Source organism: Marmota flaviventris, chromosome 17, assembly GCF_047511675.1.
Source record: "Marmota flaviventris isolate mMarFla1 chromosome 17, mMarFla1.hap1, whole genome shotgun sequence".
Lineage (NCBI taxonomy): Eukaryota > Metazoa > Chordata > Mammalia > Rodentia > Sciuridae > Marmota > Marmota flaviventris.
This window is the reverse complement of record NC_092514.1, coordinates 40,925,056-40,940,510: the sequence shown is the minus strand read 5'-3', so window position 1 is coordinate 40,940,510 and position 15,455 is coordinate 40,925,056. Positions and strand designations below refer to the sequence as shown.

The window sequence follows — 15,455 nt, the reverse complement described above, 5'->3', positions numbered from 1 at the left end:
CCCCCTGAACCACGGAGCTTTCCAACCTGTCTTAAAATTTTTTTTTTTTTTTAGTTACAGAAGGAAACAATATCTATCTTTATTTATTTATTTATTTTTATGTGGTGCTGAGGATCAATCTCAGGCCTCACACCTGCAAGGCAAGTACTCTACCACTGAGCTACAGCCCCAGCCCTAATTAGTAACTAACTTTTGTCCAACCAAGCCTTGTGAGTGATATGCAAAAAAAACCTAATCATATTTTTCCTTATTTTGTTTATCAAAATCATATTTTGAAAAGAAATTGCTTATCCTTTATTCCCGGTTTCCACGTCTTATGCACTGGAACATGGTCATGACAGTGTAAGCCAGTTTTAACCATGCCAATGAGAACACAATAAAAGTGGCAAAGCAAAACAGAAAAAAACCTGAATCCCAAGATGGCCTCATAGAATACAACTGTCCCATTAGTAAAACTCACCTCAGCCTATAATGGGAAAGAAAAATAAATTCTATCTCATTTAGTTCACTGTGATTTGGATGTTTTTATTATATAATTTAATCTGTATCCTAATCAGTATAGATATTATTAATTGCAGGTAGGATTCAGTTATTTAAAAGAATTAAAATATGGCTTAACAAGAAGGTAGTAGGTAGAAAAGAAACAGGCACCGCAGGCTGGGCAGTGGCCTCCTTGTTACAGCATGACACTACATTTAGTAAACTATTTCCTATAATATTTGAACACTATCCACACATCAACTGAGCCTTAAAAAAAACTAATTAGAGCTGGGTGAGGTAGCACATGCTTAGTGGCATGGGAGGCTGAGGCAGGAGGATCACAAGTTCAAAGCCAGCCTCAGCAACTTAGCGAGGCCCTAAGCAACTTAGCAAGACTATGTCTCTAAATAAAATACAAAAAGGGCTGGGAATGTGGCTCAGTGCTTAAGCACCCCTGTGTTCAAATCCCAATACCAAAATTTAAAAAAAAGAAAGAAAGAAAACTGTTTTGTTTTGTTTTGTTTTTGTAGCCCAACAAAAGATTAGATTCTTACCCTGAAGCAACTCAGTGTCAAAGATCAGATTAAGGGAGTGCTTTAATTTCAGAGGCCTCAAAGTGGCCAATGTTAAACTGAGAAAAGAGAGATGGGCTAAGCTGAAAAGCCAGCAGATTAAAAAAAAGAAAAGTTTCTGTATCTAGAAGAAATCTCTGGGTATGTTTACTCCAACCTAAAACTGAGTAGTAAATAGCCTACAAACTTATGAAGTTATTGAGAGAACTGTATTTCTTCAACAAATCATGGTCTGGCCTACAATAGCCTATGATGGTTAACTAGAATAGTATTCATCCCCAATACTGTACCAGCAGGAAGTGGGAAAGTTCCACCAAAGCAGGCACAATCTGCAAAACCTAATTCACAATGAAAATTCAATAAGAGGGGACTGGGGATGTGGCTCAAGCGGTAGCATGCTCGCCTGGCATGCGTGCGGCCCGGGTTCAATCCTCAGCACCACATACAAACAAAGATGTTGTGTCCGCCAAAAACTAAAGAATAAATATTAAGGAATTCTCTCTCTCTCTCTCTTTAAAAAAAAAAAAACTCAATAAGAAAGAATTACCCAGAGAACAAAGTTAGGCGTCTTATAGGACAATGGACAAAGGACTTACTCCCAAGGAGCGGAGAACCAGGGTCTAATTAAGTGAATTAATACTCTACTATATAGCAGGGAATCAACATAATTTGAGACAGATTTGTTAAGTGCTGTGGACCAATGATTGTTGTGTATTTTTCATTTTCCCAAATAAGAGTTATCCTACTCATATTTCACTACTGTATTATGGGTATATACTGGGTTGGGGTGGGAGAGTGGGGAAGAATAAAAACTGGTCTTTTAGGTCACTGGCCTATGAAAAACCACATACACACTTAATGGAGAAGAATATACATCAAGAGAATTTGAATGATCCAGATTTGTTCCCCACCCCTTTTTTAAAATAATATTTTTAGTTGTAGATGGACACAGAATCTTTATTTTGTTTATTTAGTTTTTTATGTGGTGCTGAGGATGGAACCCAGCACCTCACGCATGCTAGGCAAGTGCTCTACCAGTGAGCCACAACCCCAACACCTGTTCCCCCCTCCTTTTTTTGGGGTGCATTATAGTTGTACATAATGGTGGGATTATTACATTTTCAAATGTGCACACAATACAATGATAAGAGTTTCTGCCCCCAGCCCTTGCAAAATAGGGGATCAAACCCAAGGCTTTGTACATGCTAGGCAAATCCTCTACCACCGAGCTGCCTGTTCTGATCTCATATATATCTTGGATCTCTAGGTGATGTAGCAACTGTAATACATAGTAAGAACTTCTCTGGCTGTCTTCCTTGGGGAAAGGCTAAGTATGTTCTTTGCTTTAACCAAGATAAAGGACAATGGGCAGCCAGAAAAGCAGACTGGCACATAGGTTACTAAATGCCCTTCAGCAACTTTTCTTCATATTCATAGGAAAAGAATCTCCTGAATTTTAGCTGAGCACATGGTCACCCTGCTAAAGACTATAATTCCCAATATCCCTTGTGCTAGGTATGACTGAATTTTATCCACTGGAATGTGAGAGGTGTGATATGTGTTTTTTATCCACTTGCCCTCCACGTCTTCCCTCTTTCTATCCCATTAGCTTCAATGAGTTCACTTAATTGTGTAGGTGATAATACCACCAAAGGGCATTTTCAGTAAAGATCCAGATAGTAATTTTTTCAACTTTGTGGGCCATATACTCACAACTCCTTATCTCTGCCATTATAGCAATAAAGCAGACATAAATAATACATAAATAAAAGAACATAGTTGTTTTCAGTAAAACTTCATTTTTAAAAATTGGCAACAGATTGGATTGGCCCATGAGCTGTAGCTTGCTAAACTCTGTCCTAGGGAATGGCAGAGCTATATAACCCTAGGTATCTTGCACCAGCTCAGCTCTGAACTATGATGAAGAGACAAATAGAAATCTACACCTTGTTTAAACCCCCTATATTTTGGAGGTAACTGTATTACAGCAGTTTGAGAGTACTTCCTAATACACACATATGCCATAGGAATTAAACTTCCATCATAGGCAAATTCTTATTTAGCTATTTGGGAGTTCAGTAAAAAGTGGAAAACAAATTTTCAATAACTTAGAGACCGAGTCATGACTCCAAAAAGATTACATTAAAGACCTCTAAACTACATCCACTTCCAAGACATGTTTCATGACTCAGAAATTCTTTCTATACAAAAATACAGGGTATGTAAACTTTAAAGATATTTAAATAAAAGATAATGAATATTTGAATTTTTAAAAATATGTTTCTAGTTGTTGATATACCTTTATTTTTATTTATTTATGTGATATGCTGAGAATTGAACCTAGTGCCTCACACATGCCAGGCAAGCACGCTACTGCTGAGCCACAGCTCCAGCCCCTGAATATTCGAATGCGAATGATATTTGAATTAAAGATAATGGATCCGAAGATGTGATGACCTCCAATCCCAAAAATGGAACTACTTGCTTATCATGAACTTGTTAAAAATCCAAATCTTTCTTTTCTTAATCTCTCCTCAAAATAGCACAGTGATTTTTTTTTTTTTTAAGTGTTAACTACTTTTAATTAGATGTTGGGTGTGTTGGGGCAGATAAAATTGTTCTTTGACAATTTTCCTAATGGGAAAAGGACAAGAAAGACAAAACACTATCAATTATCCAGAATCATGGCTTGAAATTCCACTATTTTCAAGTCAGTACAGGAACTAAAGGAGAAGTGGTTCTGTGTGAGAATATTTAACAGACACACCTGTTCCATATGTTCAAATACTGCTGGAGTAGCAATAGCAGCAGGTGCCTCTTCAATAATCTTCTGATGCCTGCGCTGTACAGAGCAGTCACGGCCAAACAAAGAGATGGCATTGCCATATTGATCTGCTAAGATCTGTACCTCCAGATGACGAGATTGTTTGGCTAGTCTCATCACAAATATAGGTGATCCAGGGACTTCAGCTTGAACCTATGTTAGAAAAAGAAAGAAAACAAAATCTTAAGTGGTAAATTTTTGTTGTTGTTGTTCTGCTAAACTGTTTTGATTTCAACAAGCAGAAGCCTTGAAGTGTAGGACTATGTTAATCAATAGACATACAGAATGAATAAAATAGAGTCCATGCCTTGTCTCTCTTTAACATTTTGCATTCTTAGTCATATAACCAATATTAATGAAAATGAAAACATAAAACATCCAGTATGTTACAAAGGTAAACAGCAAAATATTTGAAAACACACACATACAAACCCCACAACAGGGCAAAATATTGCCATCTACTCCATACAGCCAAATATATGACGTGCTCAAGACTATGCATTCATTCCTGGTTCACATTATATCACACATGGTGTTTTTGCAAATAAAAGACTTCCATCTTCGGTTTTAAAAAATTTTGTCAGTGGGTACAGAATCCTACAATGGTAATTAACTTTTTTCCAGCATTTAAGAGATATCCCAAAGTGTTCTGGTTTCCACCGTCTCTACTGAGATTTCAAGTTAATTTTGTTACTCCTTTGAAAATAATCCTTTTTCTCCAGTTGCTTTAGGATGTTTCTTTTTTTCTTTCTTCTTCCTTCCTTTCTTTCTTTCTTTTTTTTTTTTTTTTTTGGAGGTGGGGTGGGGAATGGCAGATTTATTCTCCTTGGGGCTCATAGTGTTTTTGGAATCTGTACTTGGTATCTTTTACCAGTTTAAGGAAATTCTTAGCCATTATCTTTTCAAATATGGCTTTTTGTTTCATTACTTCTTTAAATGTTACTTCTGTTCCATTCTCTTCTCTGAGATTTAAAAGTACATGATGTTAGATCATTTCATTATATCCCATGTCTTTTATGTTCTGTACCTTTTTTGTTCTGTTTTGCTAAATAACAAGTCACTTCAAAACTCAGTTGCTTGTTTAAAACATCAATACTTTATTTGCTCATGATGTTATGCTGAATAATTCTTCTGGTCTTGCAATTGTGTGCATATCATTATCTGGTGGCTTGAGTGGGGCTGAATGGACTCACTCACATGTCTTGTTGGCTGGTAGGTCTAAGGAGCTTTCATCCTCCAGTTGGTTAAACCAGGCTTCTTTAATGCAGTGATCCTGTAGAGTGAGGGTATAAGTTGCAAGGCCTCTGGAGGTCTAGGCTCTAGAACTTACATATCACTTTGGTCACCTTTTAATAATGGTCTAAGCAAGTCACAAGGTCAGCTACAATTCAAGGACTGGGGAAAGAGATGCCACCTCTTGAAGGGAAGAACAGCAAAGTCACATTGCAAAGGGTGCACATACAGGAATGGGAGGAGTTATTGTGGCCATCTGTGCAAACAATCTACTATAGTCCCCCTATGGCCACAATAATTCACATACCTCCCACATGCAAAATAGACTCACCCCCTCCCAAGACCCCCAAAGTCTCATCCAATCATGGCATCAGGCTTGATGTCCACTTTTCTCATGACTCATGTCCTTGGGTGCAGCTCCGCATGTACAGTTTCTCTTGATGCAAAGACCTGGGAACTAAAAAGACAAGTTATCTGCCCCAACACACCCAACATCTAATTAAAAGACTGGGAGAAAGAACTTCAAAAGATACTCCCATTCAAAGAGGAGAGGATGGGAAGTACATAGAGGTCACTGGTTTGTAGCAATTTCGAAATCCAGGTGGGTACATGTTGCCAGGATCTCCTATCCAGGGGCATGGATTTTTTTTTTTTTTTTTTTTTTTTGGCGGGGGAATCTGGTTCTATTCCTTAAAAGTGTGTCTCTAATCCATGGCATCCCTCTGCCCTCTCCACTGAAAAAACGTTTTATTAGAAATAACTAATGTTGGGCTGGGAAGATAGCTCAGTGGTAAAGTGCCTGCCTAGCACTTTACCACTGAGCTATCAGAGGTCCTGAATTCAATCCCCATCACCACATAAAAAATAAACAACAATAAAAATGATATTAAAAAAAAGAAATAACTAATATTTACAGCTGAATAGTTTTCTCAGTCTGCTTCCTGTCCATAAAAATGTGAAGATCCAAAGGCCTCTTTTCATTATGAACTGTTTCTGTCCATTTTAGTTCCTTTGGTGCATTCATCAATACAAGTCTCTTGATAATTTTGTGGGTTTTCTATGGATCATAATGGATTCACTGCTTATCTCAAAAGCCACAACCATAAATCATTTCTGCATAGACTTTTCTATACTTTGGTCAAATCAAACTGTGGTGAGGCAATGCCCTTAATATTATTAGAAGCATGTCTGTCTAGCTAAGAAGGTCATTTATCAGATACTGCTGTAAATATTTTTGAGTTCTTAAAGTCCAGACATTCTTGACTTGATCTTTACTGAGACTTTTTTTTTTTTGGCTTCACAAATTTTTTAGAGGCTAAAGAGACTGGGAATGAGAAACAATTACATTTTCAACCCCAACAAGTTCTAGGCTCTTCTGATTTCCTTTGGGTGTTAGCACCCAAAATTCTGCTAGCAAACAAAACATTATCTTTAACCCATCTTTCTTCTACAGCTCCTTAGTATAAGCAAGTAGAAACACTCTACTTTTAACACTTGGTCCCCAGAGATCTCCTTAACCAGATTCTCGACTTCTTTAAACACATAATCTTTCAAGTTACTTCAGAAAACATTTTCTGTCAATTGCTCCACGATTATAAAACATGCGGTTATTTTTCCAGACTCCAATGACAAGTATTTCACTACTTCTTCAGCCTCCACTAATAGTTTGCTCATCATTCCCCCAACTTCATTAATATCTTCCTCATCATTTTTCCAGCTTCTACCTATGAGCCAATTTCAAAAACAATGCCTTATTTTTCACTGTGATAGTATTATAACTTTAGATATTAATTACTGTGTCAGTTATCCATCGATACTGAACAAACTTCAAAAATTTAATGATTTGGGACAGCAATGCTTTTACTTGCTTATGAGTTTATAGGGCTAGGAGGCCTTAGATGAGATGATTTACTTCTGCTTTACTTGGCCTTTCTCTAGTAGGCTACAATTGGCTCTTTACATGGCAATCTGAGGGCTCATTCCAAGAGGGAAAGGGCAAAAACTATAAAACCACTTGAAGTTTAGGTTCAAAATTTGTACACTATTTCTGTCACATTCTATTGGTCAAAACAAGTCACAAGGTCAGTTGAAATTCTCAGGGTAGAAAAGAGCAATATCATATTTTACAGGGGGATACAGAGAGGGGAGGAGTTATCACAGTCATCCTTGCAAAGTACTATCTCACATTGCTCTTTTCTGTATTTTTCATCCTTTTGTCTCTCTTCATACTTCAGTCCAAGATTTCTTCTCATCTATTTTTCAGTGACTAATTCTCTTTTCAACTGCACCTATATGCTATTAAATTCCTATACTGACTTCTTAATTTTAGTTATTGCCTTTTCAGTTTTAGGATTTTAATTTGTTTCTTCTTTATGGTTTTTCAGTTCTCTGCCAAATTCTCAATCTTATCTTTAATTTCCTCAGATATGTTAAGTACAGTTACTTTAAAGCCCTTGTCTGATTAATTTTATATTTAAATCCACTGTGGATTTTGTTTCTATTGACTTTTCTTCTTGATTTTCAATCATGGCATTTTATGACTGCTTATTTTTAATTGGGGGCTTAATATAGCATACAAAAATTAATAGAAAAAATTGAGATTCTGGGTATTATCTTTCTCTGGAGTAGATTCATATTTGCTTCCTGTGGTGGCTATGAGCAGTAATAATCATAAAGCATATTGCTTGAATCAATGTTGAGTACTTTGAATCTGAGATTTAGTCCCTGAGAGGATTTGTCTATTTCCAGTTCATCCTTTCTCCTGTGGTATAGTCCTTCAGAACCTCAATCTAAAATGTGGGAGTTTTCCCTGGGCACCCATTCTCAGCAAGCCCTGAAGTCTATATTTTGGCCTTTTAGTCTCTTAAGACTGTTGAAAACTCTAGCTTTTCAGCTATTTCTTCTAGAATATTTCTTTATGGAAAGAGTGGCCTTGAATTCCATGTTCATCTCTCTTTTTCTTCTTCTCCCATAATTCTTCCCTGTCTTGAAAGGTCTTTAATGCCTTAAGACAGAGTTTGTTTGTTTAATCATTTGGTTTTTAGTTTCTTCTCAGTGGGAGGACTAGTTTGAGTTATTTAGCTAACCATTATTAAAATTTAAGGATTTTCACATAAAATGACTCACTCCTTAGTGTCCTAGACTCTTCAACCATTGAATTGCACAATAATAAATAGTTTTGAAGTGTTTATAGGAGTTACCATTACCATGTTTTCTGTTTTGTTTCTAAGAGCAAAGGCCTTCTCTCTAGACTCCATGAAGCAGTGACCTATCTCTAAAATCAAAATTTATAGAAGGAATGTAATGAAAAAAACTGAGGTAATATTCAACTTCTTACACTCAAAATAAGATAATGCAGTAAGACAATATTTTTACCATTTTCTTTATCTAGTTCAAATCATGGAAGACCCAGGTCATAGAGTTTCTCCCTTTAGCCCTTGAAAGTGAAGCAAAAAAAAATTGCTGATGAAAGATTTTGAAAAAGGAGGAGTGAAAGCAAATAAATGGTTGCTAGGGTCGAGAATGGTAGCAGATACCAATATTCACAGCTATTGGAGAGGCTGAGTGAGGCAAGAGAATCACAAAGTCAAGACCAGTCTGGACAACTTAGCAAGACACCGTCTCAAAATAAAAAATAAAAAGAGCTGGTAGAGTGCCCCCCAAAACCAAAGAAAACATTATTAAGGACATAATAAAAGATGGTACGATATAGAAGATGCTAGGAAAACTAAGAAAAAGTGGAAAGCTAAGAGAGTGATAAGGCCAAACTTGTACCCCATTTTCCTTTTTTCTGACATCTTTTCTGGGTATTAGTGGGAGAAAAAGAGGTAAGTTAAGTACATGAGGTTAACTGTGAGGGCAGAGCAAAGGTTTAAGATTCTGAAAAGATACAACAATGTCACCAGGTGTGGTGGTGCTGAGGCAGGAGGATCACAAGTTCAAAGCCAGCCTCAGCAACCTACTGAGGCCCTAAGCAACTTAGCACTATCCTGTCTCAAAATGAAACATTAAAAAAAAGGAGGGGGGCAGCTGAGGACGTGGCTCAGTGGTTAAATGCCCCTGGGTTCAATCCTTGGTTCCCAAAATCCGACCCCCAACAAAAAAGATACCATGCCTTTGGTTGCTGCTACAACCATGGCCACACTAACTTAACTACAAAGCAGAGGGTAAGACAGAGAGACACTAGGATGAGCTTTGCTGAGCCACCCTCAGTTCTACATAATGTTGGCCTGTCTTAGGGATCCTGTGCCGAGCATATGACAGCCATACAGCACAGGCTAAGGCACAGACTGCGGGGCCAACAGGATACATGGGACACATGATAGAAACACAGGGGCCTGCAGAAAATTTGAAATGAAGTAAGGAAAGCCAATGAGCAAGTCTGGGTCTGACCAATGTTGGAGCAACTAGATAAATATCATATCAGTATACCTAACGCTGATTTATGTCAGCAGACCAGGGGTAAAAAATACAGAAAGACACTGATTTTTTTTTCCTTGTCACTATGAGATACTGTGAGTCACATGTGCCATGCAGGGAAGAACTACCTTCCTATATAAGAAAGAATAACTCTACTGTTTGAATTACCTAAATGAATAAAACTTAAATTGATTTGGACATTTCACTAACTTTATTTTCCCTGTTAATAAGCAGGTGGAAGGCTAGGGAGAAAGACTAGATTAGATATAGGCAAAGATAAAAATTAAGTATTTTTTGGACATCCAAATTTCAGTATTGTTTAATTGTGTATCTCTGATGTACATGTCAGCTCAAATAAACAAAAAGAACTTGCACTCTACCTGTCTGAAGAGGTTAGGGAAGTCATCTGCATTGTTGACTTTTCTGATTCCCTTTCCTCCTCCTCCTTCTGAGGCCTTGATCATTACTGGATATCCAACTTCCTCTGCTGCCTTTAAGAAGAAAGAGGAAAATGGAAGAGTAGTATTTAGTAGAGTAGAAGAAAACTGGCATTTTCTCCTTTAATAATACAGTTATTTAGTAGATCTAGAAGTACTAAAATAGAAAGATCCTCAAGATATACCAAGGTGAAAAACTAACAGAATAATATTTGTAGTATTAGGTTAAACCAAAAGAAATAATCTTTTTGTAGATTAAAAAAATAATGGAATATTGGCAATTTTATATGGTTCAGTCTAGGATAATCCATAATAGAAGTCAAAACCAAAATGGAAATATATATTTATGTATGATTGTATATAAATTAATATATCCATATATATAAATACAAATAAATGAATTCTAGAATACACAGAATTCTATAAATGGAAGATGGGTAGAAATGAATTTGTATCAAATATATTGTTGGAGTACCTTCCTTATAGTATGCAGGTATTTACACATTACCCATAATTTTTTTTTAAGTATTTAATATAAGTTGATGTCTCAGCATAGCTTCTAACCACACATTTAAAAAAAACTAAGTCAGAACTCTCAAGTATTCAAAAACTTTTTCTCATACAACTTTTTATAAAATATAAATAACAAGATCTCAAAATAATACAATTAGAAAACTAATTTTTCAACACATGCTCTAAATGTGCTTTTCACATTTATAGTAGGCTGATCAGGTGACAGTTCAAAAATTTTTTGAAAAGTAAATTATCTATCCATCAAATAAGGAAATAGTTAAAACTAGATATATCATACACTATGTAGAATACTATGTAATTATCAGAAGGAATGAGGTTACTTTTATATGTAATGATATAGAAGATAACTGAATTGTACTGTTTAGGCAAAAAGCTAATTGGGGGAAAGTTAACCAAAATCTTTATATAACTAAGTCATTCCTTTGTAAAATTATTCTTGGCTTTTAAGGTTTTGCTACATTATGAAGGTAATGTAAATTATATCTCTAAACTGTATCATCAGAAAAAAAAAACATTTTAAATTTTGTGTCAGATTAGTGATAAAAACCCATCTCTTCCAAAGTTTAATTAGCTCTATTCTTTCCTATGCTGATATAAAGAGAATTAGTGGGATTAACTCAAATCACTCAATGATAGGTGATCAACGAAATAGCACAAATGTTAAAAAGACATTAGAAAGGGAAGAGGGTATCCCACAGGAAGTCAATAAGAAGATAGGCCTGTTAAAAATATAAGAAAGTTCTAGCCACAGTTCACCCATTAAAAATATTTTAGAATCTTGCTGGGCAAGGCTGGGCGCAGTGGCGCATGCCCCTAATCTCAGTGGCTTGGGAGGCTGAGACAGGAGGATCACAAGTTCAAGGCCAGCCTCAGCAATTTAGTGAGACCATAAGCAACTTAGCAAGACCCTGTCTCTAAATAAAACATTAAAAAAAAGAGCTGGGTAAAGCATTCCTAGGTTCAATCCCCAATATCAAAATAATTATAATTTTGTTGGGTATGGTGGCACATGCTATAATATCATGTGCCTGAGGCAGAAGGTTTGCAAATTCAAAGTCAGCCTCAGCAACTAAGCAAAACCATAAACAACTTAGCAAGAAACCCTGCCTCAAAATAAAAAGTGCCGAGGATGATGCTCAGTGGTAAAATACCCCTGATACACAGTGTGTGTGTACATACACAGAATTTTAGAATTTTAATGCTATGGGGGAAATGTTTATATATAAAATTAAGTAGAAAAAAATACCAGAATTACCAAACAATATATATTGTAAGACCCTAATTTTTTAATTATTGGGATTTATTAATAAAGATTATATAAATGGGGCTGGGGATGTGGCTCAAGCAGTAGCTCGCTCGCCTGGCATGCGTGCGGCCCGGGTTCGATCCTCAGCACCACATACAAACAAAGATGTTGTGTCTGCCGAAAACTAAAATATAAATATTAAAAGAAAAATTCTCTCTCTCTCTCTCTCTCTCTCACGTGCGCGCTCTCACTCACTCTCTCTTTAAAAAAAAAGATTATATAAATATATGAATTAACCAAAAAGCTGGAAGAAAATACATGGATATTACATGATTATGTTAATAGGCATTATCTTTGGATGGTAGCTTTATGGGTAGTTTTATTATCATCTCTGGCTTTCCAAATTTTCTACCAGAAATTTCTGCTTATAGGTCTGGGGCTATAGCTCAGTGGCAGAGCACTTGCCTAGCATGTGGGAGGTACTGGGTTCAATCCTTAGCACCACATAAAAATAAACAAATAAAATAAAGGCATGCTGTCCATGTACCACCACCAAAAAAAAAAAAGAAGAAGAAGAAGAAGAAAAAGAAAATTCTGCTTACATTTTAAAATCAGGGAAAAAAAAGAAAAAAGGACTTCTATTCTTTTGCAAATTATAGCAAATAGAATAAAGCATTTGTAATTCAATTAGAAATAGTAACTTTTCTTATTATGGAGATTATGGGATATTTAACTTGAACTGCACACAACAGAGCAAAATTAATTGAACATTTAGCATTCCTCTTGAATTTATAATTCACAAGTCAAACTCAAGCAATGTGCTTTTCTAAAATGGCCTCTCTTCCATCATCTACCTAGAGGCATAACTGATACTTTCATTTAGCTAAAAAGTTCATAAGGAACAAACTGGAGAGAACTATAAGGAAAGAAAAGGTTGGAGAAAGGATCTCTCTCCTTTTGCCTGGGTTCACCTTTCTTATGTGAAAGGATAATAGAGTAATACTTACAGCCTCTCTTGGCTCCCTCCCTCACTCCTTCCCAAGGGAAAAAGCATAAATTATGTGACTGGTCAATTTAGAAGGAGAACTAAATATGCACTGCTCAGTCTCTTCCCTTTTGAGATAAGTCCATTGCACAAATATATGCTTTTGTTCGGCTCTCAGCCATATAATAATCTAAATGATAAAAATGGCATCTCTATAGAAGGAAGCCCGAGGTTATTCAGCACTGCAAGTTACCAGTGAGGCAGTAAACCTGGTTAAATTTGGCATTTAGTTTGTAAATCTCATTGCTGTTACACACTGAAGTCATTTTTATCAAGTGTATTGTAACACAGTTGAAACTTTGACCTGACTTAGCCATCTAAACTTTATCTTGGTTCTGAACTCAAGAAGAAAAGAAGTGTGTGGCTTGCTGATTCCCCTCAATCTAACAGGTGGTAGAATGAGGAAGAAACAGTACTTCCTTAAAATACCAATTTAATTGCCTAAGCAATGTTCTGTCCAAATGAATAGCATGCTTAAAACTAATCTAAATTTAAGTTTAAAGTCATTTCCTCACTCTACACTTTATAAACTATACAGCCTGGTCTTACAACCCTCATACCAACAAGGATACACACCATGAACCATATTTGTGACTATAATCAATCAGTTGAAAGGCATCAATCCCTGGAGTTAGGAACTCACCTTCAGCCCATCATCCACATCCTTCACATAACCTTTTTCATACAGTTCCTGTGGAACATTTAAGATACGTTTTGAAAAATCATTTTCCTGCCAGTCCACACGAAGACCTGCAATAGACAAGTGACTTGAGAGAGTAACTATAAGAATTCATGTCAGTTTTCTGCTACATATTCTTTAAATGCTATGATATTTATCCTAAATTGAAAGTAGATGTGAGGAAAAAAAAAAAGGACATAACACTGTGATCAGTCCATGTAGGTAACAGTATGTATCCACAGCATGAGGTGGCAATTTGGATTCTTATGCTGGAAGAAACCAGGAGAGCTAAAGGGGACCAACTTATAAAAATGCAAAAACAACAAAAAAGCATAACAGACTTTTCACAGCAACCCGGCAATACCTTCAATCTGTGTGTTCAGGCCTGCTCTAGGGCCAGAGGTCTGAGAAATAATTCAATCTTTATGAGGCCTTGGAAATGGAAATGGCAGTTTTATTGGCCTCAGCAGAGTCATGATTTCATGCTCCCTGAATGTTCCTGTACTTAGCCACAAGGGGAACACTATAGACTCTCCATTCAAACAAGAACAAATTCAAGCTTTTATTTTAAACTATTTGACCTAGCAGGTCTGGAGAGGATACGGCAATCCCCCGGAGAGCCAGAATAACAAGGGTTCAAATCTCCTGGCCTCAAGACAATGGTCATTCCAATTTAAAAGAGGTTTTAATGTATGTCTGCTCCAAGAGGGTGAGTACTAAAAAAAGGGAAGTTCGTTTTGTCATCAGCTATAATAATTTACATGGCACTGTTTATGGGATTTGTCAAGAATAATTTTTTAAAAAAATTTCTTTCTCTACATGCGTGAAAGAAAGGTTGACTATTGACCTCATTTTCTGCATCAAGGGCAACTGAGGTTGAATGGTATTTTGCAAAGCAAATCACCCATAGATTATGGGCTGACATCAGAAAAGCACTGATAGGTAAACATTTGAGTAAGAGGGCTTTAGGTTTTTCCTGGGGACCCAGGCCACAGCCCACATGGTCCAAAAGTATAATTACACTTAAGAAGCCAGCCTCTAAGGAAGATTCTAGCCTACCCTGAATAGATTTGAATCCCAGAACATGTGTTTCCCAGAGTTTCTTCAAATTAAGTCTCAAGATCATTCTAGACCAATTTATCATCTGTGTACCTCGTCTAAGTTTAAATTTCTAAGACATGACAAAAAATACATGACAGATGAATTAAGCTAGGAGATATCAAGATATTTCTTATCAAGAACCCCAATACACTTTAAACAAACTAAGCCCCCTGCTATTGTCCCAGATAATCTACTAAGCTTTTCTGCACTTCAAAAATCCAACCAAGAAACAATTTCTTACCACTGCCACTCCAGGGAAGAGTTGGGATACCTGCAGTTTGAGCCACTATGGAAGATGCAATCTTATCCCCCAAAGCCCACATGGCCTGGCTTGGAGGACCTAAAAACAAAACAAAAAAATGTAACATTTTTGACTCATTTTTATAGCACATGTATTTTGCCCAGTATTTTAATTATTTTGTATTTGTCTTATCCCTATCCCCATTACATGTCATGGAGATCATAAATTTGATTTTGGGGACTGCTATGTTTTTGACTCATGTTTGTACCCTCTAGAGAATTTAATATAGTAAGCTTTTTGCACACAGTGAGAGCTCAATATACACAAATACATGCTGGATTAAATTCCTAATAAACCAAATTTATCATCTTTTATGATTCATCTTTACTGATTAACAAAAAAAAGAAAGAAAGAAAAGAAAAAAAATTAACCTATATCCTAAAATAAAGATGGTAAAGTTTTGGGGTTCAAATCTGATACATTATAGTATCTTCGGTCTTAGGTGAACCCAAAGTAGAGATCTATCTGCAATAATGTTTACAAAGCATATTAAGTATTATGAAAATTCTCTTGAGACAGAGAGAAACTATTTGAGCCATAAAACCTCTCCTGGAAGAAAATGCCTCTTATCCATAGGAATATAG

General features: G+C 36.2%; 1 protein-coding gene across 7 annotated transcripts in view; it reads right to left on the bottom strand.

The window, feature by feature from the left end:
* Positions 1-15,455, bottom strand: part of Acaca (acetyl-CoA carboxylase alpha) — a 276,215-nt gene that overhangs the window by 155,818 nt on the left and 104,942 nt on the right. For all 7 annotated transcript variants that reach the window (XM_027950233.2, XM_071603724.1, XM_071603728.1 and 4 more), the window contains 4 exons: positions 14,812-14,910; positions 13,434-13,540; positions 9,909-10,019; positions 3,820-4,029 (listed from right to left, as the gene is read on the bottom strand). In XM_027950233.2, coding sequence (XP_027806034.1) covers positions 3,820-4,029; positions 9,909-10,019; positions 13,434-13,540; positions 14,812-14,910 — 527 coding nt within the window. The remainder of the gene's footprint in view (positions 1-3,819; positions 4,030-9,908; positions 10,020-13,433; positions 13,541-14,811; positions 14,911-15,455) is intronic.